We start from the raw sequence: 26,827 nt of genomic DNA, 5'->3' as shown, positions 1-26,827 counted from the left end.
GACCGACGCCGTGTGAAGGGGTCATGGTACCGCCAGGTGCAGGGCGTCACGCAGACCCCTGCTCGGCCGGCACCTTCAGAGACCGAGCGAGAAAGGGGCAGAACCAGGTGCTTCCAGGCTGAGCTGTGTCCCCAGAAAAGATGTTGAAGGCCCGACCCCCAGAATGTGGCTGAGTCGGGAGCTAGGGTCTTTCAGTGGGTGATTAAGGTAACAGGGGGTCCCTGGGGTGGCCCGGATTCCGTGGGACTGGGGTCCTTACGAGAAGAGGACATCTGGACGCAGACACGCACGGAGGGACGACCCGTGGGGACGGAGGGGGAGCACAGCCGTCTCCACAGCAGGAGGCCTCGGGAGGACCCGCCCTGCTCTCGCCCACACCCAGGGCTCTGGCCTCCAGGACCCAGGGGACAGTGGGTGTCTGGTGTATGAGACCCATGTGTGGGACTGTGTCGTGGTCACAAGCACTGGCACTGACTCACACACAGGCCTTGAACCCCAACTTCCGATGCTAGTCCCACAAAGGAGGCCAGGAGAGCTGCTGTGTCCGGCCCATGGAGCCCTGACCGCCCCAGGTCACCAGGCTCTGGCTTCCTGGGCTTCACAGAGGGACCCACTGGGGGACATCCCCGGGCCCTCCCGCCAGAGCCGAGCTCCCCACCCCGACATCCACACCCAAAGTGTGAAGTCACACTGATACGGGATTTGGTGGTAGCTATGGCAACCACCCGCCAACAGGCCTGCGTCTTCCTGGCGGCTTCCGGGGCGCCTTCACTAGGCCGGAAGCTGCATCTGCCGCCACGGGGCCTCCTCACCAGCAAGCATCTCTGAACACAGGGCGGCCCTCCGTTTTCAAGGATACCTGCTTCATAAGTTGAGGTGACATCCTTGTGGTGTAAAATTAACCAATTTAAAGTGAACAATTCAGTGGGGTGCTGGGCAACCATGCACCCCCATGGGCCCTCCCGCCATGGCAAGGGGGCAGCTGCCCCTTCCGGGGTGGGCTCCGCCTCTCCCCTAGGGCCGCCCACAGACAGCGTCCCCACCCCACGCCGGAGCCATACTGCATGCCTGACCTCACCACCGCCCAGCGGGCACGCACAGAGCCAGCACAGCTCCATGGGCCTCAAGCCACACCTGCCCCCTTTTTCAAAATATTTATAATTATGGTAAAAACACCCAAATGAAACTGACCATCTCAGCCGTGTGTGAGTGCGGAGTTCGGGTCATGAACCTTACCCACGGAGTTCTGAGGCCCTGCCCACCGTCCGTCTCCAGAACGGCTTCGCCTTCCCAGATTTAAACTCGGCGCCTTTCCCTCCCCCAGCCCCCGGCACCCATCACCATGGTTCTGATGACTCCAGGGCCCTGACAGAAATAGAATGCTGAAGGGTTTGTCCTTCTGTGACCGGTGTCCTTCTCTCTGTGACGTCGTGTCACAGCAGGTGTCAGATGTCTGTCCTTCTTGAGACTGGAGAGTAGCCCATCATGGGTAGACCATGTCTCCTCCCCGAACACGGACGGCTTCCACGCTGTTGGGACCAGAGACGTGCAAGAACCCGTTCAAGTCTCCGCCTTCGGGTCGGGGAGTGAGGCACCCCAGGGTGGGACCAGCACATCACGTGGTAACTCTGGGCGCACTCTTCTCCCTCGTGGCCACACCGTTCCATGTTCCCACCGAGACTTTTCCGTGTGCTGCCGAGGTCCCACGTGGACGGGAGGCTGGGTGTGGGGCGTGTCATCAGTGGACGGGGTGATGGGCCCCAAAGATGCATTTCTGGCCCCCAACCTGGAAATTGCGAACTTGAACCCCCAAACTCCAACCCTCCTGATACGCATAGGAATGTGAAGGCTCATACCTGCCCCACATCCACGTCCGTGGTCCTTACGGAAACAGAAACCGACACATGGAGACGCCCGCTCATGCCCCACAGGATGGCTCTGGTCAGAGGACGGTGAATAGGGCTGCGGCGGACGCAGAGCAACGCAAGCCTCGTGTGCGGCCGGTGGGAATGTCGGACGGGGCGAACTTGGCAGGTGCTCAGGACTTAAACTCGGAGTCGGGGTCTCATACAGCAGGTCCCACTCGAGCGCGCCCTGACGGCTTCCACTGGGGATGTGGCAAACTGCTCACCGTCTCTGGTCTCCCACCTGTGAAATGGGAGGCTCTGCACATGACACACTGGCCCTGGGCCAGCTCCAAGCCCCTGCCAATGACCACCCCCCCCCCACGATGACCACCCAGAGGGGAGGGAGAGGGGAGAGGCGGCAGAGGCGGGACAGTCCGATCTCGGCTGCTTCCTTGGAAGGAGGGAATGAATCCCCAAGTGAATGGTTTCCGGCCCCGGCCCCACTTTGTGTGGCGTGTGGCCCAGAGGCCCAAGGCAGTGGTCCCAGCCAGGGCGCCCCTCCTCCTGCAGCACCCTGGCCCCCCCCGCCGTGCTCCTCCCCTCTGTGCCAGGACATGGGGACCCCCTAAGAGGCAGGTTCGGGAGGGGCGGCAGCTGCTTAGGTTGGCAGCAACAGTGTCCTGACCGTGTCTGTGTGTCCGTCCCCTCTGTGTCTCACTGTCCAGCTAGTCTGCTGAGAAGGGACAGTCACGACGTGCGTTTCTGGAGTGTTTCTTTGTGCCGTGTTCAGCCCCAGGCTGGAACCTCCAGCCCCTCGGCAGTCCGTGGCCAACGAGGAGCCTATGGCCCACAGGGAAGCTCGGGCAAGCTCCGTGCCCGGGGTGGAGTGCAGCAGGATCCCAGGACCCGCCGCCTGGCCCAACCCCCACAGGCTCCTCCCTGCCCTGCAGCCACAGTCCCTGAGTGGCCTCTGCAGGAGGCACCAGTTCCCCAGGCAGCCTTGGCCTCCGTCGGGAGAGGCCATGCATGTCCACGCTTCGCCGGGCTCCCCTTCCCTGCGGTGTCTGGGTCTGAGTCACCGAGTGCCCAGAACGGGGCTGTCCCTCCCTAATGACGCAGCCTGGGTGGCAGCGGGGACACAGGAGGCCGTACAGTCCTGGCCCAGGGGGGCCACACAGGGTCTCCAGCACGGACACACCCCCTCGCAAGCCCAAGCTGATTTTAATTATACACATTAGTGCTGTTGGGCAAAGCTGCTGGAATCCTGTTTTAGCGACGGGCTTTCTGAGTTAGGAGCAAAACGACTATTTTAAACACACCAGGAAATAACCACTTTAGGATTCCCCGGCCGGAATCAGGCCCACCTGAGCCCACGCTGTTCCCCAGGCCCACGGGGGCTGTTCCAGAATGACGTCCAGGCTGTGCCCCAGAGGAAGGGGGCAGCCCGCGTCTGCCCTCGGGCCAACCACCAGCACCCTCTCGGGAGGGCTGAAGTCAGGGGGTCCTGGGAGCAGTGGCAGAACTTTCTGGAGAATGTGGTCCAAGAAAGGCAATGCTTGTGTCAAGGACCAGGCTTCGGTGGCCCTCTGCCCTGCAGGGAGCCTGCCCAGACCAAGGCTGCAGAGTTCAAGGCCATGTTGGAGAAGCCAGGCCAGATGCGTGGAGGAGTCCAGAACGTTACGCAGAGAAGCACTGGGGGCATCTTGTCTGCAGTGAGGAGACTGGGTGGCCGGCACGTCCCTGGGAAGGGGTCAGGGTGCTCCCAGGGTAGAGGGTGGAACCAGCACAAAGGTAAGCTGGATCCGGCGGGGGTCCCACGGACAAATCCCCATCAGCAGGGCTGCCAGGAGGGAAGGAGGAAGGGTCTCGCTGCTGTTAGGGTAGGGGGTATTAGGAAGCACTGCTGGGTGAGTCTTCCTTGGGGAGGGGGCCCGACGCCCAGTGAGCCTCATGAGGGGCTATAGCGAGTAGGGCCGGTCTCCCTCCCGTGGTAATCTGCCTTCTCCCGTCTGAGCCCAGCCCACAGCTGAGCCCGGTCCAGACCCCAGGCCCCTAATCACGCGCCAGACAGGAAGGGCCACCTCAGCTGTGGGCTCACCGCAGGGTCCTGGTCCTAAACACGTGGTTCCTTTCCTTCCCCCCATTCTCGGTCGGAATGGCGCCCCTCACCCCACAAATATCAGCCCTGAGTGCAGGCTCCCCACTGAGTCATCTCCATCATCCAAGGGAAGGCAGGCTCCCCCAGCTGGGCCCCAGCACCTGCTCTGTGAGGACCGGCACCCTCCCGGGACCTGGGGGGCCATTGTGCCACACACGCACCTGGTGCCCTGCCCCCATGCCCACCCCAGGCTCCACCAGCTCCCCCACCCCCTTCCCTCCACACCTTCAGGTCCTCCTTGGTTTCCGGGGATGGGGGGCAGCGGAGCCAACCCTGGAGCCCACCCACTGTTCTCGGAGGGTCTGCCTCCCCGGGGCCGCAGCCGGCACATGGGGCAGCAGCCTGTCTGCTCTCCCACAGTGGAGGAGATAGTCTCGTCCGACCCCCCCGCAACCACAGTGCCCCCCCCTCCGGGCCTGCAGGCACCAGGCTCCCAGCATGGATGTGGATTTCCTGATGCCCTCAAGTTGGACAGACAGGGACGAACTGGGCACCAGAACCAGGGCAGCTGAGGCCCCTCCCTGAGAGGGACCAGTCGGCCCACTGCCCCAGCCACGAGGTGGGGCGGGGGCTCCGTCAGGGGGACAAGGAGCTCTTTGGCCGGGGTGGGGTGGGGTGCTGGGACGATGGCATCCCGGGCAGCACTTCCCCCACCTCCACCTCAACACAACAGAAGGAGCCGCCCTGGGGCTAGGGGTGCTGGGAGCAGAGAATCCGTGCCTCGTCCTGACTCCCTCCCTGGCCGCACCTCACCCTGGGAGCTTGTTGGCTTTTGCTCCTTCATCTCACCAAATCCTGGGTTCTCCGGCCTCAGGTCCGGACATCCGTGTGTCCGGAGGTCCACGCTCCCGCAGGTGGAGCACACCCGTGTACGCCCACGCGTGCCACGTGGTGGGGTGCGGTGAGGGCAGCAGCTTGTCTCCAGGTTGGAGGGGACCTTCTACCACGTTCCAGACCACCAAGCCCCCAGAAGCCTCCCTGAACTGGCATTCAGCTCCCTCTCTCCCATAGAAGGGGCCGGGACACATGTGCTTCCTGGCCATCGGGCACACGCACCGGACGGCCACCAGGGTTGTGCAGCAACAGGGCTTTCTGTGGGAGGTCGGGCTGACCAGGGGCTCAGCTGCATGTGCCGGCCGAGCCCGATACCCGCAGCACTGAGGCCAGGCCGGGCCGAAGTCTGTGCGCCGTGCATAGCACTGACGCCTTAACTACATCGAGTCCTCAGCAGGGCACACATTGCAGGCGCTCACGTAACGTTCCCTCTTGATCTTGCTTCGCTAATCACGCTGCAGACTTGGCCGGGCCCCCCTCCTGTTATTCCAGGGGTAAGCCTGGGACCCTGGACCGGAAGATGTCCCGCGGGGCCATGCTGAGCCAGAGTGATGGGGAGGGAGAGCAGCTCTGTGAGATGGAGTTGGGGATGGGAGGGGACGCGGCCATGAAGTGATGCTCCTAAGCAGCTGGTCTTGAACTGAAATGACAGACACTCACCAGGGGAATGACAAGGTATTGGGCTGAGAGCCCCCGAGCCCCCCAGTTCGTGCCCAGATGAGCCCCATGGGAGCAGAGGAAATGACAGATGTCTGTCCTCACAAGACCCACCACCAGCAGGACAGAGACGAATGCTGCTCCAATCAGATCGGAAAGGCCAGTTTACAATCCCAACCATGGCTAAGGGAAGACCTTGGGGGGAAGCAGGGCTGGGGGTGCAGTGGCCCCTCCCCAGCAGAGCAGAGCCTCTAGCTTCACCTTTCTCCATGGGTGTCAGCCACCCATTTTCACCCCTGCCTGTGGCACTGGCAGAGACGAGCGGGGGCTCCTCTCCCAGGGCTACAGATAGAACGGCTGGGGCTCAAAGCCCTAGTCCCAGGTCACTCACTCCCTTGGGAAATGGGGAGCATTGGACCCCCCAGCGTGTCTGTACATACTGAGCACCCGCTGCGGTTCGGGATCTGCACTGGCCATCAGGATGCACGCTGATGTGCGAGGCCAACGCTCATGTGCTCTGCATAGGACACGCCACCCACGCGTGCACGCGGCTCCGCGGCCAACACAAGTGAATGCAGAAATGCGCCCCACGGTGCCTGCACGGGCCCCTCAGGTTGGGCGGCACAGGAAGAAAGTGGCCACACTCCGAGCCCTCACCAGGGGGTGTGCCCACGACTGGCTGGGGGCACACAAGCTTCCTTGAGGAAGGTCCCTGGGACGGATGTGAGCTGGCACAGGCCGGCAGGCAGAGGGCAGAGGAAACAGGATCGGGCTTGGAATGAACCATGCTCGCAGTCCAGCTGAGAATCACAGTGTGAACTCCTGCGTCTGGTTTGCACAAGTCCCGAAGCACACGAGATCGCACTCACCAAGGCTGACCCCAGGAGGGTGGAAGTTTCCCCATTCGGCACCTTTTGAATCACGTCCCATGGGCACCACTTCCCATATGAAAGAGCCTGCGTATTTGATTGGAGAAATGTCCAGTAAGACAGGTTTGCAGCAATGCCTTGGGGCCGGCTTTCCCCCAGCTCAGCTCTGCTCTGCAGACGGAGGCCAGGGGATAGCCACCACACACAAACAGCAGGAGACAGCAACAACATGGTTTCTGGGAAGCCTGGGGTTGAGTTGGACCCTTGGCTGTGGGAGGGGGAGCAGCAAGGGCCCACACAGCAAGCCCCGGGGCCCAGCACACGGGCCGACCAGACACCTGCCCAAGGAGCCCTGAGAGCCTGTATACAACCCCAGGCCCCGCACAGGCATCCCAGGGACACGCGGCTTCAGCACACGGCTGCCCACACCACGGAGGCGCCTTACGGTGGAAGACGGGGATGCTGTCAGGAGAGACGGACACCTCCGGGTGCGGCCCTGCCCTGTCTCCGGGATGCACCATCAAGTGGAAGAGGCAAGGTCAGAAAAGTGGGAGCAGCACGCTCCCCCTCCGCGGGGGGGGGGACGGATCTCACGCACGCACACGCACACAGCGATCTGCTCGTGTCTTCTTAATGGAAAGATCATTCACACGCCCCATTTTTTTCAAGTTAGTGCTGCCTCTGGGGCCGGGAGAGGAAGACAAAGGATTCTGAGTACTGACTCTCTTGTGGATCAGATTATGAAATTGGGTGAAAACTGCACATAATTGCAAAATGCCGATCAACATCTTAAAAGTCAAAACCAAAATAATGTAAACGACCATAACTGCTAATTAAATTAGTGGCATTCACGGAGAAATCATTCCGAGCGGCAGTTTGAGTACGGCGGCAAGCAGAAGGCAGGAAGTCCTCAGCTCTGCTCGGCAATTAGACCGTTGGTCCTGGCGCCGTGTTGTTATCCTGGAACTGACGATCCTAATGGCGGATGGCTGATTAACAGACGACGTGCATGCAGACAGATCGGGCGAGGAAACAAACCATTACCTTCACGTCAGTCACTGGGAGCCCAGGTTTTTAGCGAAAAGAAAAGAGTGTAAAATCAGAGACATACGAGTCCTATTCTCGGTGCGGGTGAGGTCCAGCAGATGTGCGCTGAGACCCCAAACACCCCGTCTCCCCAACAAGCTGCACGACGTCCCATAAAGACGCTGCCCCGAGCAAACGCAGGAGAACTGGAGCATGAAGGCAAGAGTGGGGGGGGCCAGGAGGCACGTGGTAAAGCACGGGCGTGCGGGCAGGACCGGGGACAGCGCCACTCCAGTGACCAGCGCTGGGACAGTATGAGCAGCAGAGTAAACACAGTGGTTCTGGGTTATGACCTGACGTGTAACACAAGGAAGACGCATGAGTGCTGCGGATGGGAAGAGACAGCCGCACGTGGATGAGGAAGAGACAAGTTCTCCCCTGCAGAAGAATCCCTAAACTTCATGAGGCTACCCAGCTCTTGGCGACGTGGGCCTTAACTGCCCACCCCAAGGTGCAGCTGAGCACGGTGACTTCCTGCCATAGGGGACAGTGCAGCCAGGACCTGAGCGCACCCCAGCCAAGTGAGCAAGGCCCGCATCACGGGGACGAGTCAGGGGCAGAGCACAAGCCTAGACATGATGAAGTGGAAGGGGGGTGTTTCATCCTGGGTCCTTCTCCCAAACCCACAACCCAGGCTGACTGTGAGGGGCAAATCATGATTAAGAGATCATCTACAAAACTCCTGATGGGTACCCAGCATTGTCAAGGTCCTCAAAACCAAAGAAGAGCCTATACACAACCCCAGTCCCCACACTGGCATCCCAGGGACGACGGCTGTGACAGCTGTCACAGAGGAGAGGTGTCTAAGGAGACGCAGCTGACAGTAATGTGGGGTCCAAGATGGGGTCCTGGACACAAGAGGCACACTGGGCAACAATTAAGGAGGTCTGAATAGACATGGGCTTCAGTTAATATGATAACGTGTCAGTACTGGTTCCAGATGCACCACACTAACGTAGGGTATAAACATAAGGAACAGCGGGTGTGGGGTCCGTGGAAGTCCTCTGTGCCACCTCCCTCCCAAGTTCTGTGCACATCTGAGACTGTCCTAAAATCCAAAGCTTGTTTGAAAACAAAGGATAGTCCCTGCAGTGGATTTAAATATATCAAAAATGGTTTTCCAACATCCCTAAATTCACAATGACACTCCTTAAGGAATGGATCACTTCGGAAGGAACATTAATCTGAAAACTGGCCAAAAAAAAAAAAAAAAAAAAAGCAGCAGCAGCAACAGCAGCAAGCATTATCTCTCCCTTCTTAGTACCCAGAGGCAGTCGAGCTGTTAGGAAAGGCAAGTTGCTCTTTTAAAATTATTCCAAATAACAACTGGAGAAGGTCAGCAGAAGAGCATCACCATTTCACGGACCCCAGAGGCAGAGACTCTGGGAGCTGCTCCAGACAGGCGGTGGATCCGGCCAGACGCTCCTGAACAGCCCCTCTAACTAAATCTCAACATCACACAGAACTCCTGCCAACTCTTGGGGCACCTTGTGTGGGGGCAGAGGGCACCACTTGCCCTGATCAAACCCAAATGTGGTCCAGCTTCCAACCTCCACCCGACGGCAAGACAGAGGACACAGGAGCGTGATGCACAGAACAGAGGGCGCCACGTCTTCATTCCTCCAACACGTGAGACCCAAGGGGCCAAGAGAGGACTGAGGAGCCCATAGATTAAACGAGACAAGTGACATGCCGGCCAGATGTGACGGGTTGCTCTTGTGACTCCACTAAGCCGGCTCCGGCTTAGCCACAGGAGGGTGTTTATGTGACAATATTAGTTGCCTTTCGGGGTGATCATGGTATTGTGACTGTTACGTTTTTACCATAAGGCTGGGTCTTTAAATAAAAAAGCATGAACTGCCTTCAGGCAAGGTGATAGGAAGCCGGAATTCCCTCCACGAGGATCACGAAGGGCAGCGGTGCGTGGGGGAGGGTGGAGTCGGAGCACCACGAGCTCGTCCTTGCTGCCACTAAGCAAACAAGACGGCGCTGGTCAGTCCAGTGTAACTGCCTCTCTGCTTTGCTATTTGCGGGGCATTTTTCCGTAACAGAAATGGAAGAAACTAGCTTCTTTTCCAGCCAGGAGACTCTGTGTGTTAACAGCTCTAACAGAGGGAGAGAACAGAGAATTCCCATATACTCTCTCACCCTTCCCCAGCCAACATTTCCCCTACTTGTAACATTTTGTTCTGGTGTGGTGCATGCTGGACAACTGACGAACCAGCGTGGATACGTTATGATTAAGTCAAGTCCACCACTGACCTTAGGGTCCACTCTGCTTTGTATCATCTGTGGGTTTGGACAAATGACGTGGGTCCACACGATGCTAGCACAGCCCTGCCAGAATGACAAATTTGTCCATGCTCCACCTGTTCCTCCCTCCCTCCTGCATCCTCTGGCAGCCCCTGGTCTTGACTGTCTCCATGCTCCTAACTTTTCCAGCATCTTCTGCAGTTGGCATCACACAGTATGGAACCTTTTCAGATTGGCTTCTTTCAAGAAGATGCATGTAAATTTCCTTTGTGTCTTTTTGTGGCTTGAAAGCCTATTTCTTTTGATCCCTGAAACATACTTCTTGGTCTGGATGTCCCACAGCTTGTTCATCCATCCACCTGCAGGACATCTTGGTTGTGTCCAAGTTCTGGCAATTGTGGATAAAGCTGCTTTAAACTTTTATGTGCAGGTTTTTGTGTGGCCATAGGCTTTCCGGCTTATTTGGGGTAAACATGAAGGTGTGCAATTGCTGGATTGTATGCAAGTGCACGTTTCGTTTTGTAAGAAACGGCCAGCCCATCTCCCAGAGTGGTTGCGCCATCTTGCCTTTCCGCTGGCAGTGAGCGAGAGCTCCTGGCACCCTGCGTTCTCACCGGCATTTGGCATCAGCGTTCTAGATTTGGGCCACTCTGAAAGGTGTGCACTGCTATGTCATTTTGATTTGCGATTCCCTGATGATATATGATGTGAAGAACCTTTTTACATGCTTATTTGCCATCTATATGTCTTCTTTGATGAGGTGTCTGTTCAGATCTTCTGCCCATTTCTTAATCGGGTTGCTTATTCCTTATTGTTGACTTCTAAGAGTTCTTTGTGTCTTTGGAGGCCAGTCCTTTGATATGTGTTCTGCAAAGAATTTGTCACTCGGTGGCTGGTCTTCTCTTGACAGTGTCTCTTGCAGAGCAGGCGCTTTTGTGTTAATGAAGTCTTGCTCAGTAATTTTTTAACAAATAGTCACCACCAGACTTGGGTCATACAGACACTCTCTTGTATTACCTTCTAGGAGTTTCTTGGTTTTGTGTCTCACATTTAAGTCAATCACCCATTTTAGGTTAAGTCTTTGTGAAAGGTTGTAAGGTCTGGGTCTAGATTCTTGTGGTGGTGTTGTTTTGCAGGCGCATGTCCTATTATTCCAGCCCTTTGTTGAAAAGTATGTTTCCTGTCCACCAGATGGCCTTTGCTCATCTATCAAAGATCAAATGACTGCACTGGTGTGGGTCTGTTTCTGGGCTCTGTCTTCTGTTCTGCTGATCGATTTGTCTAGTCCCTCACCAGTACCCAATTACCATGGTCTTACAGTAAGTCCTAAAGTCCGGTAGTACCAGTCCTCTAGGAGTACAGGTTTCAATATTGAGTTGGCTCTTCTGGGGCTTTTGCTTCCCTAGAAACTTGAGAGCTGGCTTGTCAGTAATCACTAAACAGACTCGGACGGGAATCCACTCCTTAGGTGCCACTCCTAAGTACGCACTGCCTACCAGGGAGCTTTGTGCATGGATGAAGAAATCACTTCAGAAAGTGAGGTGGCAGGGTAGAGCTGGAAGCTCTGGTGGCACCCGTGGTATAAAGGGCCTCGCAGTGTCCCATGTCCTGGTGAGTGTGTTCTGGGGCTTCTTTGGCTTCTTGGTGCCCTGGTTCATCCCTAAGGGCCCCACCGGGGAGTTATCATCACCACACTGATGACCTGTTTGGTTTAATGCTCTCTTTTTTTAAATATTTTATTATTTATTTGGGAGAGTGAGAGCGCGAGGAGGGGCAGAGGGAGAGACAGAATCTCAAGCTGACTCCGCACTGAGCACAGAGCCCAATGCAGGGCCCGATCCCACAACTCTGATATCATGACCTGAGCCAAAATTGAGTCAGACGTCTAACCGACTGAGCCACCCAGGTGCCCCGGTTTTTTGTTTTGTTTTGTTTTTGTTTTTGTTTTATTTCATTATTTATCTTAGCAGCTGTGCTGTCTTTTGGCGGATTGTAGTTCTGGCCTGACTCCACCCTCTTTGAACCATCTGGTACCTCAAGTAACAGTGGCTTGAGGAGGAAGCCCTGCTCCCTGGTGCTCACTCATTGCGGCCACAGAGAATTCTTCTAGATGCAAAATCACCTCCAAACCCACACCTTCTCTGACTCACCTCTTCTGGCCATCAGCTGGCTTACACGTCCACACTTGTGAATATCTTATTCTACAACATGGTATCCACTCCTGTCACTGTTTTACATTTTAATGATTTCTGTGCCTGCTTAACCTAAAGTATGCTGACTCTACAAAATGTTTGTGCACTCTTCTGATCTAGAGGGTGCTATTTGTTCAAGAAATACATTGCTCTCCCCCTTGGAACCTGGGGATTGACAAATGACTCTGGCCTGCCCGCAACACAGGAGTTAGGGAAGTGTCTAAAAACCATCTTGAGTCCGTGAGACTCCAGGGGCACAGTCAGTGGGAGGGCATGATCACAGGGAGTATTTGTCCCAAAGGAATTATGCTGAAGTGTATTTTCAGGATGCTTTTATTTCTGCCATCTTTTGGCCTAAAGTATTTTTCTGCTTCCTATGGAAAAAAAAAAAAGAATTAATACAGAAGATGGACCCCCAAACAAACAGGCCATAGAAGAGATGGAGACAGATCATGCAGGGAGAATAGGAGTATGAAAAGGTACCATGAGTGTGCTCAGTGAGATAAGAGGAGATATTGCATCCTTTAAGTTAGAACAAAAAATATTCCTTTTTAAAATCACATTCACAAAACAAAATCAGAGCTCTTGAATTTAGAAATACCAGAGCAGATATGAAAATTCTGACAGGTGAACTGTAAGAGAAAACTGACAGGAATCTCCCAGAAAGAGAAGATATAGGAAATTAAAGAGGAAAGATAAATTGGAGGAAGGAATAAGGTTGCCTCCAAGAGAAAAGTAAAGCAAGGGAATGAATGGCCAAGACACAGTTGAAGGAGGCATTCCAGAATGTAAGGGCAGGAGGGTCCCCATGGAAAAGCCCCCGCCCCAGCCTCCACCCAGGGACCCAGTGTGGGAGGTGAGGACAGAGCCACACACAGTGCATGTCAGCACACCTCAGCCTGGAGGAGAAGCAGTCTGACAGGGCTCTCCAGCCTCTGGGTGGAAAGCAGGGAGCATACGGAGGTTCCACAGACATGATCGGGTCATAGATCCCCCCATAACAAACGGGGAAACTGAAGTAAGTGAAGCATACCCTTAAACTCCTGAAGCAAAATTCTTTCCAAACTAGAACTATGTGGCCCAGAGAATGTGTGTTCTGGAGTTACTATCCCATAAATATCAATTAGTTCAAGATGTTTGTTCAGGTCATCTATGTCTCTATACCGATTTTCTTGTCCAGCTGAATACAAAGGCATAGTCAGTGTCCTGCTGTATTAAATGCAGAGATGCCCAGTTCTTGTATTCCATCAAACTTCCCTTCAGTATACGGAAGCCCTGTGAACAGGTGCATAAATGTGTGACTGTTGTCCTTGTCATGAATTCCCTCATAGCGTTATGAAGCATCCCTCATTTCTGGTAATACTCTTTTCCTGAAGTCTATCTTTTTTAATAACAGCTTTATCCAGATATAATCCATGTCCGTAAAATTCAACCATTTAAGGCACCCAATGTGGATTTTAGTATATCCACAGAATTTTGCAACCATGTGCACAGTCTAATTTTAGAACATTTTGTTACAGAAAGAGATCTCACTCCCATTGACAGTCATTCCTCACCCCCCCTTCCCCTTCTCTCTGCTGCTAGGAGTAACACCAGGAAATTTTGTGTGCAGGAACTGGTTTGAGCCTGTCTTCAGTTCTCTTGGGAATAGGCCTGGGAGGGGAGTTTCTGGGTCATCTCATATCTCTGTGTTGAACTTTCTGAGGAATTGCCAAACTATTATTCAAAGCGGCTGAAGTCTCCCTTGTGTGATATTAATATAGGCGCTCCACCCATGGGAAACCTTGTGTTTGCTTTCAGCCTCTGTGTCTTTGTACCTAAAGTGCACACACAGCGTATTAGATCTTTCTTTGTAACCCATTTGTATAATCGCTACTTTTTACCTAGTTTTATCCCGTTCACATTTAATGTAATTATTAGTGCCTTTCAGCGTAGGCCCACCAGTTTATTTCTGTTCATCTGTTCTCTTGTCCTCTGCTCTTCTTGGATTATTTGACTATTTTTATTGTTTTACGATTTATTTATTTAAGAGAGAGAGAGCATGTGCTTGCACATGCAGGGGGCGGTGGGGCAGAGGGAGCCACAGACTCCCCGCTGAGCAGGGAGCCCAATGCGAGGCTCGATCCCAGGACCCTGAGATCATGACCTGAGCTGAAGGCGGGCGCTTAACCCACTGAGCCCCCCCCAGTCACCCCTATTGACTACTTTTAGAACCCCATTGTAATATACCGCCTTTTTGCCATACTTTACGTTCTCTTTAGTGGCGGGCTCTGGGACTACAATATACATCCTTCACTTTTCAGTGCACTTAGAATTCATACTGCACAGTTCACAGGAAATATAACAACCTTGCAACCATGTAGGCGTGTGTGTCTCACTCCTGCCTTCACGTATGCTACAGTGTCATAGGCTTCACATCTACTGCCATTGTAAACCCCACAAGACATAATTTTTGCCTCAGTCACATCTATTTTTTAAATAAGAGGGGAAATTATCTTTAATACTTTACCTACGTATTTACCATTTCTGATATCCTCAGGCCTCTAAGATCTAATATCATTCCCATCCAGCTTGAAGAACTGCCTTTAACAACAGGTCTGCTGGCAACAAATTCTCAAGGTTTTCGTTCATCTATAAATGTTTTATTTTACCTCCACTCTTTGAAGATATGTTCACTGGATATAGAATTCTAGGTTGGCAGTTGTTTTATTTATGCAGTTTAAAAGGATCCACAGTCTTGCCTCTGTGGTTTCTGATGTGAAGTTCATGGTCATCGAAATCACTGTTCTTCTTTAAGGAATGTGTCGTGCTTCTCTGGCTGCTTTAAGAGTTCCCCGTTTTACCTTTGGCTTTCAGCAGATTAGCTGTAATGTGCCTGGGTGAGACTTTCTTTATACTTACCCTGTTCGGGATTCAGTGAGTTGTTTTTGTTAATGTATTTTTTTAATTATTTCATTTATTTATTTGACAGAGAGAGAGAAAGCACAAGGAGGCAGAGCAGCAGGCGGAGGGAGAGGAGAATCAGACTCTCCACTGAGCAGAGAGCCTGATGCAGGGCCCAATCCCAGGACCCCAAGATCATGACCCGAGCTGAAGGCAGAGGCTCAACCCACTGAGCCACCCAGGCGCCCCGAGGTTTTTGTTTTTTTTTTTTTTTTAAAGACTTTATTTGAGAGCGAGCGAGCAGGGCTAGGTGTGGGGGCAGAGGGATATGCAGGCTCCCGGCTGAGCAGGGAGCCTGATGTGGGTCTCAATCCCAGGACCCTGGGATCCTGCAAGGCAGTTAACCTACTGAGGCACCAGGTACACCTTCACTTAGTTTATAAATCTGTAAATGTATGTCCTTCACCTGATTGGGAAAGTTTTCAGCCATCATTTTTTTTTAAAGATTTTATTTATTTATTTGACAGACAGAGATCACAAGTAGGCAGAGAGGCAGGTGGCAGGGGGCGGGGGCGAGCAGGCTCCCTGCTGAGCAGAGAGCCCTATGTGGGACTCGATCCCAGGACCCTGAGATCATGACCTGAGCCGAAGGCAGAGGATTTAACCCACTGACCCACCCAGGTGCCCCTTAGCCATCATTTTTTTAAAATTCTCTTTCTGACCCACTTTCTCTCTTTGTTCTGGGATTCCAAATTCTTACCTTCTAGGACTTGAAATATTAGACATTTTGACATTGTCCCACAAGTCCTTAAGATTCTCTTCACTTTGGAAATCTTTCTCTCTTTCACTGTATTGGATAAATTCTGTTGATGTTTCTTCAAGTTCACTCTTTGCTCCACCATATCCATCTCACTATTAAGCACATCCAGTGCATTTCTTAACTTACAACATTGTCTTTTTCAGTTTTAACATTCTCACTTCTTTTTACATTTTTGTTTCTTGGATATTTCCTACCTTTTATGCAATAAGAGTGTACTTTCCTATACTGAGATGAGTATTGTTATAATGCTGCTTTAAATCCTTGTCTGATAACTCCAACATCTTAGGCATGCCTGGGATCATCAAGTAGGTTTTCACCATATCCTGAATATTGTAAAGGTTATGCTGTGACCATCTGGATTCTATTACATTCCTTGGATGAGTGTTGATGTTTGCACTTTAACTGGTAATTACCTTGGTTAGTCTCAAACCAGAAAGTGTCCAGCCTGCAGTAAGAGCAGCTCAAATTTAGGTTCAGGCGCTTTAGCCTCATCTGCAAGCTGTATTGGTCAGGCCTGTGCAGGCACAGTTCATACATGCATCAGAGATCTGGAGTTTACACATAGCACATGGAGCTGCTGTTCTCTGGCTCTCTCTTTTTTGGGATTCTCCCCTCACTTTGACAGCTGTGGCCACCCCACATTCCGTCCTCTTGATTTCTTAAGCCAGAAAACCTGCCATTTTCCTTCAGAGCTTCAGGTGACCCAAATTACACTCTGTCCATGGCCCAAAGCTTCCAATTTTCCACTCCCATCCAAAATCTGCCTACCTCAGTTCACATCCCAGAGCTTTCATGGAGTTGTTCTTGTTTGTTTGAGTTTCAGGGTGAGGGGATTATTTTTTCCCAGACTGTGTTGCCTACAGAGGAGATGATCTCAGGGACTTTCTTTACCTTACCCCCCAACCTCCAGTTTTGTACCCAGACTCCCAGTTAAGTGTGCATATAAAGCCATTTCCAGGGTGCCTGGGTGGCTCAGCCAGTTAAGCACCTGACTCTTGGTTTCAGCTCAGGTCATAATCTCAGGGTCATGAGATCGAGCCCCACGCTGGGCTCCAAACTGGGTGTGGAGTCCACTTAAGAGTCTCTCTCTCTCTTCCTCCCCACACTTGCTCTCTCTCTCAAATAAATATACCTTTTAAAAAGCCATTTTCCAATAAACAATGTCAACAAAAAAAAATCTCTGCCAAATTCCCTTCATTGGGAAGCAACTAGAGAATATCCTTTACCAAAAATGAGGCTTTTTACCAAGTAACAATCAATATGTCCAGGGGTTGTGGGACTCAGGTGAGCCCAACACAAGACCAGACGGAAAGGAATCCTGGGGCACAGGATTAAAGTACACCCAACCCACGCTGTGCCGAGAAGAGCAGAAGTCTTTGGGAGTGATTTCTTCAAGAAGATAAACTTAGCAAAATACCCAACATATCTGAAGATCTTGAAAAGAGATTTACATAATTAGGAAGCATTTGGATTGGAATTACTGTTAAGTACATAGAAAATTAAACCAACACACAAACAATAGAAAATGATTTCGCTCCAGGGAAAACATGCTGTATGGGAAAAAACAAAGTAATCATAACACACTACATGGCTTAGCTACAAATAGCTATACCGCCTGGTCGTGAGCTACATCCCGAGTGTTGATCTAGTTGGAGTTCTGACAGAACTATAACCCGGGGGTGGAAGTCCTGGGGGAGGAGAGGGAGCAATGGAAGAAAAGACCTGAATTGGTGATTCTCAGCCGAGGGGGATTCTGACCTCCCCATGGACGCTCGGTGATGTCTGGAAACACATCCAGTGGTCACGTTTGGGGGGAAGGGGATGTGGCCGGCAGCCAGCACGTGGAATCCAGGGATGCTCATCAATACACCCGCGTGTGCTTGCACAACAGAGAACTGGTCCATGACTACAGGTCCATGACTACCGTTCAGAAACCCCAAGCAAGGTCATCGTTGGCCATAGTGGTGTGTCAGCAGACGACATCTGAAATGTAAACACCAAGGAGCAGCTACATAAGTGTGTTGAGAGACACAGGGCTAGAGCAGGAGAAATGTGCTGACGGCGGTGGGAGTGAGAAGGGCCCTGGGTGGCGCGTCCTCTGGGTTTTGTAGCAAGCCTTGTAGGCCCGTCTCTTTAAGCCATGAGCATGTGAGTCTTCCATCTGGAATAACCATTTGAGTGGAAGAAGACAATGGTTTAGAAAAGCACAAAAGTGCAGAGGAAGGCTTGTCTTTGTGTTCTTCACAGAAGTTCTCTGAACTGTGGTGGACGCCGGGCTTGGCTTCTTGCCCTCCCCCAGGATGTGGCCCCACGTCGGTCTATAAGAATAATGAATGCCCTGCCATTAACCAGATCTGTGGTTTATAATGTTTCTTCGTAACTACAATCCCAGGAGCCTCCAGATTTGCGTTCACCTTTTCCAAACGTGGCAGGAGGTTGTGGTGCACACGTCCCCCAGGTGGCAGGGTCCGGCATTGCAGGCCCAGGTGCTCTGCGCAGTGTGCCAACCCAGGCATCTGAGGGAGCAGGGAACATTTCACCCTCTCAGTCTCTGTGGCTCTGGTCCCCACACACGCGGTTCACAGCATCTGTTAGGGCCGGTGGCTGGTTCCAAAGCCCCGTTATGGGATAAACTGAATTTCGAGTCTGTTTAAAGGCTGGGAAATTCTAAAGCAGGCTCTGCTTTTGCTCCCGTGCACACCCTGTGCTGGGGAAGAGACTGGAGCGGAGGATCCTGTCCTGCCTTTGGTCCTGGTCCCATGGGTTCCAAGTTGAACGGTGCTGCCTTGCATCTCTGCCTGCTCTTCTGGCAGGTGGGTAGTGGTAGGCATCACAGCACACGCATCTGGCACCGTGTGCCCTCCCTGTCAGAGGGCTCACTCATGCACCTGTGACATCCACAAAAGCCCAGAGCCACACAGCCCATGGCCCTGACCTTGGTATGTTTCTCACTCCGGAGAAGAACTCCATCCAGAGCAGGGTGGGAAGATGGGGCTGGTTGAGGGGCGGGGGCACGGGGAGAGGAGAGAATGAGAGGCCCACAGTCAGAGCAGGCTTGAGAAACCAGTCCTTCTGTCCCACAGTAGGTGCCACTCTTGTCCTCACTAGGAAGCAGAGGCGGCTGGGAGTGCAGTTCTGTTTTGGGGGGCCCCGCCTGAGGAGGAACACCTGGGACTTGCCAGACAGGACTGCCGAAGGCAAAGACACTCCCCTGCAGATGAACGGAGGCAGGGTCTGGGGCACTGCCGGCACCCATCCTCCTGTAGAGGGGCTCCCTCAGCCCGTGCCTGGGCGCTCCCACTCCCCGGCCCCTCCTGCCTGGACCAGTTGGCTCAGGTGGCACTCAGCACAGCCGGGGTCACACTTGTTCACGGACTCGGGTGTGGCCAACCCCCCTGAGAACGTGAGCTGCAGAGAGGACAAGGACAGACCGCCCGCCAGGATCACCCCTTATGTCCTGGCTTTTAGTGGGTGCTCTGAGCAACAGTGGTGGATGACGGAACGAGCAACGTCACTTCCCTGGGGCACGTACAGGAAAGGTGGGGCGGGGAGGGGCGTCATTTGTCACCAAGAACAGCTGCGACATGCCCCCCACCATGAGTCCTCCTGCTGTGTGCTCCGAGGCGCTCCGGGAAGAGTGCGCCCCTCACTGGTGCGCAGACCTGGATACACAGGTGTGAGGACGGTGAGAAGTCACCCAGCCTGGTGACGTCTCTGCCTGAGGCGACCTTGCACTTGAAAGGTTTTTAGGGAATCCGCAGCGGGAGCAAGCACAACACGGGGCTGTCGGTTGTGGGGTGGGCCGGGCACTGGGTTCTTCTCAATTGTTCTTTGCAGTGGGGGCTTTTCTTTCTCGGAGGACAGTGCATGGGGTGGCCACGAACTCCACCACCTGTGGGTTCACTCCCTGTGCTGCCCTCCCCCCACCCCGTGCCCGGCACACCTCCCGGGGCTGTGGGGACAGCAGGTGCCCGAGCCCCCTCAGGACAGGGCCAGTTCACCAGGCCGGGGGTGTGCAGCCCCAACACCTGAGATCTCCCTCCCTCTGTACTGGCCGTGGTCCGGCCTGTCTTCGTACCCGCCCCGGGGCAGTGGTGGGAGCAGACAAAGCAGGTCTGCCGTGGGACCTAGCTCTGGGAGGTGCAGTCGTGCCTCTGCCTGCTGATGCCATGGGGACAGAGGGAGGTCAAGAGACAGGCCTCGGGGGGCACCTGGGTGGCTCAGTGGGTTGGGCCGCTGCCTTCGGCTCAGGTCATGATCTCAGGGTCCTGGGATCGAGTCCTGCATCGGGCTCTCTGCTCAGCAGGGAGCCTGCTTCCTCCTCTCTCTCTCTGTCTGCCTCTCTGCCTGCTTGTGATCTCTGTCAAATAAATAAAAATAAAATCTTTAAAAAAAGAAAAAAAAAAGAGAGAGACGGGCCTCGGGCAGGAGGTCAGCAAACACCTGAGTGGCCACGATGGGGGCCTCATCTTGGATCCCTGGATAAGCAGGGCAGGGACCTGGAGCCCTCAGTGCCTTGTCAGCCAAGCTTTTACGCCTTTTCCAGCCCCCCTGGTAACTGAGGAGGGAGGAGGGAGCACCTGGAGGAGATGGGCCATTTTGTGTGTTCCCCAAATATGTGAGAAACAATTAGTGTTTCCCCTTAAGTGTGAAAATGGAAAGCTGTAGGGCCACACCCTGGACCCTGGAAATCTGTCTGGCGGCCAGGAATTTCGTCCCAGCCCTGCCCAGAGTGAGCACCTCAGTGCCCTCGGGGGAGACCGGAGTCTGTCGTAGCCGCCGGCAGCTGGGAACTGCCCCGCACGGCGCGATGCCCCCATCCAAGCCACGGTCAGGGGGCCTGCAACCCCCACGGCTTTGATTCCAAAGCCACAGTGGCTTCACGCTGTGAGTCTGCTGACCGTCCGTCCGTCCGTCGGTCCGGAGGCAGGGCTATTGCTGCCCAGGGGTGGGTGCTGTTCCCTTCAGCCCCCACGGCTCCAGACCCACAGCCCCTGTCTTCCCGCAGGTGAACAACGAGAACGTTGTCAAGGTCGGCCACCGGCAAGTCGTGAACATGATCCGCCAGGGAGGGAACCACCTCGTGCTCAAGGTGGTCACGGTGACCAGGAATCTCGACCCGGACGACACTGCCAGGAAGAAAGGTGCCCGCCCTGCCCTGCCCCTGCGCTCCAGCCTCCTGTGCTTGGACACACTCAGGTGCCCCCCACACCTCCTCCCGCTGGGGGGCCAGCCCTCTCGGAGGAGGGGAAGCAGCCGCAAAGGGAGGTGCCTGTGGGCTTGCGTCCGGACACAGGTGGCAGCACGCACGGCCGTGCTCAGCAGCGAGGGCCTGGGGGGCGTCCGCACACATACGAAGCCCACGGCCTTGCCGTGATGAGGGGGTGGCAGCCAGGGAGGGGCTGCGAGGCTGCTGGAACTGTCAGTCCCGTTAGTCACTGGCAGGCACAGCGCAGACAGAGCTGAACCGGCCTCCCCCCCGCGGATTTCTCGCTCAGGGAGGGCAGGTGGTCCCGGCCCAAGTGGAGCCTCGCTGCGTGACCGCTGCTGCTCCCCAGCCTCGGCGGGACGCCCGCCTGCCCACCTTCCCTGCAGGCTCAGGGCCGCCGGCTCCCAGACTGTGCAGGAAGCGTGGGGGAGGGGCAGGCAACAGCCTGGCCTGGTCCTCACATCTCTGTCTCTCCCGTCTGCCCCTCAAGCTCCCCCGCCTCCCAAGCGTGCTCCAACCACGGCCCTCACCCTGCGCTCCAAGTCCATGACCTCGGAGCTGGAGGAGCTCGGTAAGAGTCGCCCGTCTGGCCCGCCCCGCCCCGCGCTGTCGCCAGCACCTGGGACGCAGTGGGACCGGCCTCCGCGCAGCCTCAGGCCATGCATGGCCTTTGCTCGCTTGCTTGCCCTGGTCTCTGCCCCTGAAACCCAGGAATGGCATCGGGTTCCTGTATGTGGGCGGCTCCCACATTGGCATCTCCGTGGGAATCCTGCTGGCTTTGGGGGTGGTTACTAGTTCCGCCTTTTCCTCTTTTCGGCTCATCTAACATTGTTTTGTTTTGAATTTTTGGGCCTCTCACTAGTGGACAAAGGTAAGCTGCTCTACAGTGTTGCCTAAACAGCTCCCGTATCTAGGCTTCCCCCACCAGCCCCAACCGAACTCTGCCTTGCTGGTGCTCTGTGCACGGCTGGGTCAGAAAGCTCCGTCCCCAGGGTTTGACGTAGACAGTGGTGGGGCGGACAGGCTTGGCAAGCTGCACCGGGGGTAGGGAGCTCCTGGCGTCTTCTAGAAGGTCTGCAAAGAACAGGAAGGCTGTAGCGATTGTCCCCGCCGGATAGACAGGGACGGGCATGCAGAACGTCGTGGGCCCTGAGTCCAGTAGCACTGGTGGCTGCTGGGGGAGGGAGGACCCTGGAGCCGGTGTGGGCTGCCTGGATGCTGGCTAAATGTCATGCTTGGGCGTCACCATGGAGCCCAGGGACACATTTGGAAGGAGGCTGGCTCTGACCACATGGAACTGGCGAGTGGGCTGACAGGCTCACTCTGCAGAGAATGCGGAGAGGCCCTCGCTAGGTGCTAGAGGGAGCATCTGCGCACGGGACGTGCCCCTCAGGCCTGGCAGACCCAGCGGGGTGACATCTGAGCACCCCTCACTGGTGTTGAACTGGACACCAGTCCCACCTGATCCCAGCCTTCATGGAGGACATTCGGGACCCTCCCTCCCAGGAAGGACAGAGCAGCCCTTCTTCTTTGGAGCATTCTCGGGGCGGGGGGGGTCTCCCCCGTCCACACTGGGTGCAGTACTGCAGCCAGACGGTCCTTCCCCGGCCCTGGCTGCCTCCCAGCCATCACCTCTCAGCAGTCACTGAGGCCTAGCCTTCCAGAAACGAGCACCCCTGCCATGGTGCTGCCCACCTCCGCCAGGAACGGGCGGCCCCCACAAGCCCTGCTTCTCCTGGCCCCCTTTCTGACCACATCCTGTCCTTCCAAGCCAAGCCGGCCGGGAAAGCCCGACCATCCCCACACAGCTGGCCTGCCCCGGGGCAGGGGTGCCAGCAGAACCGCTGCCTGTCCGTTACAGCCAGACAGCACGTGCCGCCCCACCTCCTCCAAGGGGCCCCAGTGTCTCATGGCCCGTGTCTCCCCCATGCGGGGTCGTGGGGCTCCAGAAGTCGGCTTCCGTGCTCACTCACATGCCTCACTGGCACAGTGCGGGCAGAGGGCAGGGAGCTCAGTGTAAAGTATGCCCCGAGACAGTGCCTCATCCGTGGCTAGGAAGCAGGTTTACCAGCTGGACGTGTCAGGTGGGGAAGGTCACCCCATCCCCGGGTTCCTGGGGAAGCCATGAATCGAGCTCTCCAGAAACCCCGGCCTTCCGAGTCTAACCCCAGTGAGCTGCAGGTGAGGGTCAGGCGCCCCCGAGCCAGGCCCCCGGGGAGCGCCGCCGTCTCCAGACTCATGCTCCGCTTTCTGTTTGCAAGCCTCCATCCGGAAGAAGAAGGGTAAGGGGCGAGCCCGGTGTCTGTCCCCAGCCCCCACCCGCATACCCTGTGGACAAGAACCCCTCTGTGGCTGTTGGCGTGGAGTTTAGACTGCCGTGACCTCGCGTTGTGTCCTCCCTGTGCCGGGGCCGCGGAGGGGCCCAGCTCCGGACCCTGTCCTGTTGCAGTCTGTCCTGTCTGCTTTGCTTCTCCCATTGTGGCTCCTCGCCCCTCCGCGTGTTGTACGTCCTCCCAGAGCTGTGTCCTCACCATCATCACTGGGAAGGCCGTGGGACCCTCGGGTTGTCACGGCTGGGCCTGCCCTACCGGCCAGCAGCCTCTATGCTGTGTCCAGGCCACGGCCTCTCACCGCAAGCAGCCGAAAGCAGGCCAGCAGAGCCCCTGGCTCTCCCAGAGGGCCACACCATGCTGTGTTTGAGCTGGCAAGAGGAGGGAGCCAACAGGCGTGGGGTGGGGCACGGTCACCGTGCTGTGAACAGCAGAGACACCTGCCCCACGAGGGCCCCGATGGACTCGGGCCCCTCCTTCCCCAGCATCCACGTTCTGGGGTGTTTCTCACATGGCTGCTAGAGACAACCACCCCAACAACTAAAAGCAGAGTAATTTCAAAACTGCTTTTGGGGGTGGGGGAGGGTGCAGAGTGGACCCTGTCACATGGCCCTAGGCACTGAGGCAAAGGCACAGGGCCGTATTCTGAAGGCTGGAATCAAGGGGTGTGTCTGAGAATCCAACAGGGCAGCATCTGGGGGCAGGATCGCAGGTCCTGGAGTGCCAAGACAGAGCGCCGCCTTTCTCCCCTCTCCGGCCTCCACCCCCCGCCCCCAGAGGCTGCCCTGGAAACTCCCAGGGTCACCGTGTCAGCCGTGCGGCAGGTGCCCAGGACACAGAAAGCATCCTGGGACTGCATCTGTCCCCGAGCGCCCCTTCGGTGCAGGCCATCACTTGCTGTCTGCCACACCATCCTAAAGAAGGCCCCCGGCTCCCAGGAGCCACACTGCGTGGCAGAGCCGGCCGAGGAAGTCCTCTGCACCCTCCAGGCCCCATCCACTTTGCTCTTCTCCTCCAGCAGCCAGACACTCCACACTGTGGAAAAGACAAGTCACGGTCCTACGGCCAGCATGGCCCAGAGGAGAATCAACACCGAGGACAGGCAAGGGACCCACCTTGCTTTCCAGAGCAGAGAAGACTGGATGCAATTCGAGACTGAGTGCCCCGCCCCCTATTTCCTGACCCTGGCCAGAGCAGGAGGCAAGTGTGCGCACAAGACCCCAAAGGGCCCAGCGGCCATGGCCCACCCCGCTCCCAGGGCACTGTGGGGAGCAGTGCAGAGCTCTGGGGGCCCGTGCCCACGGACAGTCCAGCCTCACGCAGCCGGGAGCATCAAACTTCGGTGGGCATGTAGAGAAGCTCCTGCCCCACTACACTCTTGTGGGAGATTGGGCTCACCTCCTGAGAAGCATTCTCCAGCCTCCAGAGGGGCCGTGTGCATCAGGGGAAAGCCAGGCCTTTACATCACACTGGTTGAATACTGTCCCCCAAATCCACATCCAGCTAGAACCCAGGAAAGGGACCCTATCTGGAAGCAGGCCCTTTGCAGATGTAGTCATGATGAGGCCATACTGGACTGTGACCTCAAAGGAGAGGCAGAGAGACGCACACAGGAGGCCGCAGAGGCCGAGCTCGGAGGGGCCAGGAACGAACACTCGGAGCCCCGGGACCTGGAAGAGGAGAGAAGGATCGTCCCCGAGCCTCCAGGAGGAACCATCCTGCCGACACCTTGATTTAGGGATTCTGGCTTCCAGACTGATGGAGAATAAACTTTTGGTCCTGAACTGGGCACAGCAGTTCTAGGAAACTGTCACAGCTATGAGAAGCCCCCAGCCCCTCCAGGCTGACGCCTGCTGTTCCCAGCTCCTCGTCTCAAGAACCCCTTGCTTTTGTCCTCCAGTGTTTCCAGGACCTGCCCGAGTCCCCAGACAGCGTGATTGTGGGAACAAGGGTGAACGGGCCACCAGGAGAGTCCCCAGCCCCAAGCAGCTCCGGGTGAGAGCCAGGCTGGATGGTGGGACTGGCCTCACCGTGGCCTCTCAACCCACCGGCACCTCTGGCTGCACCCACAGACCCATCCCTTGGAAGGCAAAAGATGCCTGGGGGCCCTTGGGCCAGGAACAGCCCAGCTGGGGTCAGAGCGGCCCTCCCCACGCCTCTACACCTCCTGAGGAAACTGAGCCCGAGGGGGTCCAGCTGGCCGCGGCTGCTGTCAGCCTCGGGCTGGTGGGGTCTGCATTTCCTCTTGTAGACGGGCTCCTGCCCAGGGTCTCACCCGAGGTCTAGCTCGTGGGGCGTGGGCTTCTGCAGTGGAAGGGCTCAGGGCCCACGGGGTGACTCGTGGTAAAGCCTGCCTGCGCTTAAGAGTGTGCTCCAGGGCGAGGTGGCAGGGACCCCTGATGCTCTGGCCCTCCCTGCTCTGGTTCCCACGGCGCCCTCGTCACTGTGCTGCCAAACCCGCCCCTCCCCCCAGAGCACGCTCATCCCCTCGCCGGGCAGCTTGCCCTTGATGGACAGTGAGCATCTCCCCGTCCTCTAAGACCACAAACGTGCTTAGAAGGTTATAGTACAGCACCTCATCAGCACTCCCCCAGCCAGTTTTCTAAGATTTGCCAGTTTTCAGATGTGTCTGCAGGACTGTTTTCAGCCAGAGTATCTCATTTTAGGACAGCAGGGGGCTGGACTCACTAATCCTTTTCATCTGGAGCCCCTGAATAGAGACCCAAACCCCCCAGCTTTTGTCACTGAAACACATTAATCCTGAGCCTCACAGCCCTGGCTTGTGGCCTGGTAGAGAAGCCTCCAGAGACGCGGGGCCGAGTGGTCCCAAGTCGGGTCCTGAGCCGGCGGGCAGCTCCCTCGGAGACCGGAGCCAGGAGGGGACCCAGGCCCCCCGGGGAAGCATGTCTGCGCGAGTCACAAGCCACGCTAAGTGGCTCTTGCCGAAGCAGCAGTGACTCCCAGCCTTGCCCTGACAAGCCCACGTGCTCTGCTGTGCTGGCTCCAGAGGACACCTGGGCGGAGGGAGGAGGGCCCGGCTCGCCACACAGACGAGGCTATCTGCTCAAGGTGGCCCTCGTCGCGGCTGAGTGTGGTGCGCACAGGGCCCTGACCACTAGCAGCTCGACCAGGCAGACCATGATGGCGATCCTACATGTCCACTGCCCACCAGGGCTCGGCACCCCTGGCCAAAGGTGGGGGCACAGAGGCTGGATGACCCCAGCTAGAGCTCCAGCCCCCACCACCTGGTCGCTGGCTTTTACCTGCATGACCTTCAGCACCTCAGGTCCGGATTGTTCCAGGTTCTCATTAGGGTTAGAAGTGAGGCATTCAGAATTTCCACCAGGGACGATTCTTAACATGGGCCTGGCCTCACCTTGACGTGCCCAGCATCCAAGACTTATTTTTTAGGGTGACTGCCATGTGCCCGGAAGCTTCACGATCAGTCTGCCACCTGCATATTTGGGGCATGTGAAGATCCCTGGTGGCACCCCAATACCGCACAGGGGACCCGCAGCATGTGGGGAAAAGGGAGTTCAAACCAAAGCAAGAGCTAGAAACAGGAGGCTCGCCAAGGTTCTGCCGGTTAGCTCTGCATCCCAGGACAGCGCCCTGCCCCAGGCTCCCTGCTCGATGCAGCCAGACGCACCGCCAGTGCCCCACCTGCGGGGCTGCCCACAGGAGGACTG

At 56.0% G+C, this 26,827-nt stretch overlaps 1 protein-coding gene across 12 annotated transcripts in view; it reads left to right on the top strand.

The window, feature by feature from the left end:
* SHANK2 (SH3 and multiple ankyrin repeat domains 2) overlaps positions 1 to 26,827 on the top strand; it is a 453,117-nt gene that overhangs the window by 404,414 nt on the left and 21,876 nt on the right. For 9 of the 12 annotated variants that reach the window (XM_059150585.1, XM_059150583.1, XM_059150584.1 and 6 more), the window contains 2 exons: positions 20,608 to 20,743; positions 21,299 to 21,379. In XM_059150585.1, coding sequence (XP_059006568.1) covers positions 20,608 to 20,743; positions 21,299 to 21,379 — 217 coding nt within the window. Of the gene's footprint in view, positions 1 to 20,607; positions 20,744 to 21,298; positions 21,380 to 21,670; positions 21,680 to 23,069; positions 23,091 to 26,827 lie in introns of all 12 variants that reach the window. The other 3 variants (XM_059150606.1, XM_059150615.1, XM_059150590.1) reach the window with 2 other exon arrangements.

This window comes from Mustela lutreola, chromosome 1, assembly GCF_030435805.1.
Source record: "Mustela lutreola isolate mMusLut2 chromosome 1, mMusLut2.pri, whole genome shotgun sequence".
In the NCBI taxonomy this organism is placed as follows: domain Eukaryota; kingdom Metazoa; phylum Chordata; class Mammalia; order Carnivora; family Mustelidae; genus Mustela; species Mustela lutreola.
Note: the sequence above shows the minus strand (reverse complement) of the source record. Positions and strands in the feature narration are given on the sequence as shown.